This window comes from Mobula hypostoma, chromosome 3 (genome assembly GCF_963921235.1).
Source record: "Mobula hypostoma chromosome 3, sMobHyp1.1, whole genome shotgun sequence".
Lineage (NCBI taxonomy): Eukaryota > Metazoa > Chordata > Chondrichthyes > Myliobatiformes > Myliobatidae > Mobula > Mobula hypostoma.
Window position 1 is genome coordinate 225,765,356 of NC_086099.1, and position 6,000 is coordinate 225,771,355.

At 45.6% G+C, this 6,000-nt stretch overlaps 1 protein-coding gene across 3 annotated transcripts in view; it reads right to left on the reverse strand.

The window, feature by feature from the left end:
* Window positions 1-5,220, reverse strand: part of LOC134344581 (F-box/LRR-repeat protein 6-like) — a 50,994-nt gene extending 45,774 nt beyond the window's left edge. The window contains exons 1-2 of one of the 3 annotated variants that reach the window (XM_063044642.1): window positions 5,136-5,220; window positions 833-1,414 (exon numbers count right to left, since the gene is read on the reverse strand). In XM_063044642.1, coding sequence (XP_062900712.1) covers window positions 833-1,320 — 488 coding nt within the window. In that variant the 5' untranslated portion in view covers window positions 1,321-1,414; window positions 5,136-5,220. Of the gene's footprint in view, window positions 1-832; window positions 1,415-5,130 lie in introns of all 3 variants that reach the window. The other 2 variants (XM_063044643.1, XM_063044644.1) reach the window with 2 other exon arrangements.
* Window positions 5,221-6,000: the final 780 nt, after the last annotated feature.

A 6,000-nucleotide genomic window follows, 5' to 3' on the forward strand; every position in this document is an offset into this window, starting at 1 on the left:
GTCTCACCCAACCTCAGTGCAAACAGCCTGCTTACATTTACCCCATCTATAACACTCATAATTTTGTATACCTCTATCAAATCTCCCCTCATTCTCCTACGCTCTAGAGCAGGGGTGGCCAACCTTTTACATTCCACACGTCAATTTTTTCACTCATGAGTTCAGATGCGCCATACAACTCTTGTACCCTCGTGCATGAAAATATCGCATCTGAATTCATGCGTGAATAAAAATCGCATCTAAACTCGTACGTGAAAAAAAATCGCATCTGACCTCGTGCGTGAAAAAAAATCGCATCTGACCTCGTGCGTGAAAATATCGCATCTGACCTCGTGCGTGAAAATATCGCATCTGAACTCATGCGTGAAAAAATTGACGCATGGAATGTCAAAGGGTTGGCCACCCCTGCTCTGGAGAATAAAGTCCTAACCTGTTTAACCTTTCCCCATAACTCAGGTCCTCAAGTCCTGGCAACATCTTTGCAAATTTTCTCTACACTCTAAACATTTCTAATGCATCTGCCTCTACTGCCACCCACATATCCATGCATCTACCACTCCAAGTAAAAAGCCTACCTCTGAACTACCCCGATACTTCCTTCCAATCACTTTAAAACTACGCCATCTCATATTCACCATTTTGGCCCTGAGAAAAAAATCTCTGGTTATCCACTCAATTTATGCCTCTTATCATCTTATACACCTCTATCAAGTCACCTCACTCTAAGAGAAAAGCCCTAGTTCACTCAGCCTATCCTTATAAGACATGCTTTCTAATCTAGGCAGCAACCCAGTAAATCTCCTCTGCACCCTCTCCCACCTTGGCCCCTCACCTGCAGAGAAATGGTACAGCTCCACCGGATGACACCGCGTAATGGAAGATATGAACCAACACTTCAATCGGAAGCTTTTGGCCCCACCGGTCAACCTCCTCTTCTTTCTGGCCCTTTGCTTCTGGATCTGTTGCGCTGTGCTGACCTTCAGCACGTTCGGAGCTGGTGCCCCTCATCTTCGTTTTGGGCAGAGAGGGATTCGCCGCATGAGCACTGGGCTTCTTGCTGAGCCGGCAGTTGTTCCTCTTGCCCCTTGGCTTTCTGGGCCTGGGCCTCCTCTGCACCTTGCCCTCATTGGAAATGATCAGGAGCATGTCACTGTCGGTCTCATGGACCGTGTAGTTAGCGGCATTCCACTGCGCTGTCCGCCGCATCTTCTTCGCTGGCTTGGCCGTCACCCGGCTGCGTGATCCACCCCGGCTTTCCACACTCCGTTCCCGTTTGCGAGATGCCTGCCTGGAGGTGTGGGGAGACGAAGAGCCTTCCATCAGGGTGTCCCCTCTCAGTCCTCCTCATGAAATGCTTTGGCTGGACGAGTCCTTATCCAACAGTAAAAGCACAAAGAGGAACGTCACAGTGTCACTAGAGAAAGAAAAATAAAATCATCATTTCACCGTTTGCTGACTGAAATCTCACCTGTGGCAGTGAGGTAAAATAGTACACGTTTCCCCCACCATCCAAAGGTAGAGCGTTGCTATGAAACGGTTCGTAAGCTGGAATGTCGTAAAGTGAAGAAGCAATTACCATTTATTTATATGGGAAAAATTTGTGAGCGTTCACAGACCCAAAAAAAACCTACCAAATCATGCCAAGTAACACATAAAACCTAAAATAACAGTAACATATAGTAAAAGCAGTAATGATATGATAAACACACAGCCTATATAAAGTAGACATACTTTTCTACGGTCATTGCTGCACTGTTCTCCGTAGCGAAAATCGGCAATCACCTTTGATCTGGGCCGACATTTACGTGCCGGGTGGCACCTAATTAATTAGCTTGTTTATTTCTGCTTTTTCCTTAGAGATGTGTTGGGTCCGTCCCGGCTACCACTGCATTCTCTGCAGCAATGTATCGGTCCATGTCCCGGGGGTTAGGGTGGTGGGACACTGGAGTGTCATCTCATCGTTGTCTGCATACATCAGGCCAGGCAGGTCATCTTCTTCCTGCCTCGATGTCGAAGGTCGAGGTTTGTTGTCTGCTGTGGTTGATGTGGAAGGTTTGAAAAACGACAGTATGCTTGACTGCTTAGCCTCGCACATTTTTCTATCATACAGTTCTTTGTAAGCACTCAAACCATCCTGCAAATATGCCCTAAACCTACGTACCCTTTCAAAATTAAAGTCGTACTTTTCTGCAATCATTGCAGCGAAAATCTCATGCAGTTGCTTCATTTTCAGTTCCTGGACGACTTCACTTTTGGTCCGTTCGCTACTGCATTCGGTTTCGATTGTTATCCTTTCTTCTTCCAATTGCATCAGCTCTTCATCTATCAGTTCTTGGTCATGGGATGCCAAAACCTCTTCAACATCATCTTCGTCAGCTTCCACAAGCCAAACTCACTTTGTCCTTACTTCGTTCACCACGATCGAAACACTTAATTATGTCCAGTTTTACGCTAAGTGTAACACCCTTACGAGCTCTTTTAGGCTTTTCCGATACCTTAGAACTCATCTTGCTAATGGCTGCTCACAGGCACATGTTTAAGCAATGCCGGCTAGAATGCCATTCCGGGGGAGCAGCTTGGCTGCTTGGGGCGTGCGCTGGTTTTTTCGCGCGCTGCCTTTTTTCCTAACAGTGAAAACACCTTCTCTTAGCGAAAACAGGTAACTAATGTAGGTCTTTCGTGACAGCGAGGTTTCGTAAAGCGAATATTCGAAAAGTGGGGGACACCTGTATATAGAACGGCCCTTCGGCCCACAGTATATGTGCCAACTACAATGCTGTTGCAGTGAGTGTCCATGTTACTTGATCATCAAAAGCCACTCCCCCGTGGCTTCATTGGAGTTTAAATCTAGCACACCGAAAGCAACCGCTCTCCTTTTGCTCTTTGGGTCACTGTGAGCCAAATCACAGATGGTACCACGGGAAGTGGAAGTATGCTGCAGGAAGAGAGGGCCTTGTGCACAAATAGTAGTAACAGAGTATAACTTGAAGGGTTTACTGAATGTTTAGTGTGTCTTGCCCGGCAAATGGCCAGACTGGTTCAAGCCGACAGGAAGGCAACAGTAACTGAAATAACCACGCATTACAACAGTGGTGTGCTGAAGAGTGTCTCCAAACACGCAACTCATTGAACCTCAAAGTGGATGTACTATAGCAACAGAAGACTACACACATACAGAAATATACTCAGTATACTTGGATGCCACAGTGGTGTAGCGATTAGCACAAAGCTCTGGCAGCTCAGGGTGTCGGAGTTCAACGTTCAAATCCAGCATCATCCATACGCAGTCTCTGTACGTCCCACATATGGAATGTGTGGGTTCTCCCCAAGTGTCCTTCCTCAGTCCAAAGACATACTGGGTAGGTTAAATGGTCATTGTAACTTGCCAAGTGATTAGTTTCGGGTTCAATTGGGATTGTGGGAGTTAAAGAGGTGGTGTGGCTTGAAGGGCCCATTCCACACCATCAGCAAAAGAGCTCCCAACCACTAAAGAATTTACTGGATACGCTAGAAACAACGGGTGCTGGAACCCGGAGCAACAAACAATCTGCTGGAGGAACTTAGCAGGTCAAGCAGCATCCCAGTGGGGGGAGGGGGAGGGGTGGTGAGGAATTGGTGATGTCTCGACCCAATTCCTCACCAATCCCCTAGCCACAGATACTGTTCAACCAACTGAACTTCTCCAGCAGACTGCCGCATGCCACTGTGGTAACACGTGATTATTTGAGTTACTATTGCCTCACAGTCAGTTTGAACCAGTCTAGCCGTTCTCCTCTGACCTCTATCATTAACAAAGCATTTTCACTTACAGAACTGCCGTTCACTGTATGCTTTTTGGTTTTTCAGACCATTCTCTATAAACTCTGGAGAATGTTATGTGTGAAAATCCCAGGAGATCAACAGTTTCTGAGTTACTCAAACCACCCCGTCTGGCACCAACAATCATTCCATGGTCAAAGTCACTTAGATCACATTTCTTTCCCATTCTGAAGTTCGGTCTGAACAACAACTGAACCTCTTGACCATGTCTGTGCACTTTCATTCATTGAGTTGTTGCCACATGATTGGCCAATTAGATATTAGCATTAACGTGCAGGTGTGCAGGTGTACAGGTGTACTTATGGCCACTGAGTGTCACAAAGAAATAAGATGTTGGTGAGGCCTAATTTGGAGTATTGTGTGCAGTTCTGGTCACCTACCTACAGAGAAAATATCAACAAGATTGAAAGAATTCGGGGAAAATTTACATGGATGTTGCTGGGACTTGAGGACCTGAGTTATAAGGAAAGATTGAATAGGTTACAGCTTTATTTCCAACAGTGTAAGAGAACGAAAGGAGATTTGATAGAAGTATACAAAATTATGAGGGATTATAGATAGGGTATATGCAAGCAGGCTTTGTCCAAGGTTAGATGAGACTACAACTAGAGGTCATGGGTTAAGAGTAAAAGGTGAAATGTTTAAAGGAAACCTGAGGAGGAACTAATTCACTTAGAGGATAGAGAGTGTGGAACTAGCTGAACAAGATTGGAAAAGGCTATATAAAGTGGTAAACTCAGCCAGCTCTATCAAGAGTACTACCTCACTACTACTTATTTCTGTTTAACTATTTAATATACATATGTACTCACTGTAATTGTTTTTGTTACATTTATCACATATAACATTGTACTACTGCCGTAAAATTAACAAATTTCACGACATGTGCTGGTGATATTAAACCTGATTCTGAATTCTGATTCAAAAGGTGATGCCTCAGAAAGGCAGCATCCATGATTAAGGACTCCCAGCACCCAGGACGTGCCCTCTTCCCCAATGCCATCGCACTTCTGAATAGGCAATGAACTACCTCCCTACTTTTCCGTCTTTCTTTGCAATGTATTGCAATGCACTGCTGCAGTAAGACAACATATGCCAGTGACATTAAACCTGATTCAAGAAGTGGAGAGTGAGAGGGTCACGGGTGAATGAAGTGATATGGGGGGGGGTGAGAGGTCACGGGACGACGACTCCCAGCTGGGCCGAAGTCGGAAGCAGTAACCATGGCAACAAAGACTTGACTTTACAGGCACCGCCCACTTCTCTAAGACTACCGCCGCCGCGCTCCTCCTCCTCCGCTGCCGTCCGAACCTCACCCTCCGACCGCCGTCCCTCTCATCCCGCACTCACTCCGCTCATTCCCTCAGACGCCGCCATACTTCCCGCCGCAAGCCGCCTCTCACACTAACCTGATAGCTGGCGCTAGGATCCGCCCACACCTCAAGCCAATTGGCTCTGTCCACCACAGCTCCACGAAGAGGGAACTACGGTCCTGCACATCTATTGGTCCAACGCTCACGTCAATCACAAGACGCCGGCGCCGCTCGCAATCAAGTGGGGTTGACACCTGCGACGCCTCCTCGAACAGTAATCTTGAAAAGGGGAGGGGGCAAGCGACTTCCTTTTCAAACTGGCAGATTTTTAATTTTGAAGATGCTTTTAAAAAATATGTGTTATTTTCAATTTGCGTTACATGCGTGACACAAAGCAAAACTCTGACGTTTATTTTTTTTATTGCACTGCTCATTTGCATAAACCGCCACTGCTAGAGGCATTTTTTTATCATCTCGGCTGTAAATTATTAAAACTTTACTATTTAATTTATTGTTTCATTGTACTTAATACTCTTTAGAGATTTGGTAACGGATTCTAGCTGTCCTAAATTTGTAATAGCAACATCCAGTTCTCATTATTGGGGGGGGGGCATCAAATGAGAATCTCCCAGTTCGTTTATTGTCATAAACACACATACCCAAGGTATAAATACCATGACAAATAGCTTTTTGCAGCAGCAGCAGCAGCACGCTAGATTACAAACATAAATGTTGCATGAAATTATGGAATCCCTCCAACAGTCTCTTTGAACCCTTACCATCAGGCAGGAGGTACAGTAGCATTGGACAAGGACTGTAAGGGATGGGAAACAGCTTCTTCCTCCTAGCCATGAGACTACTGAATTCT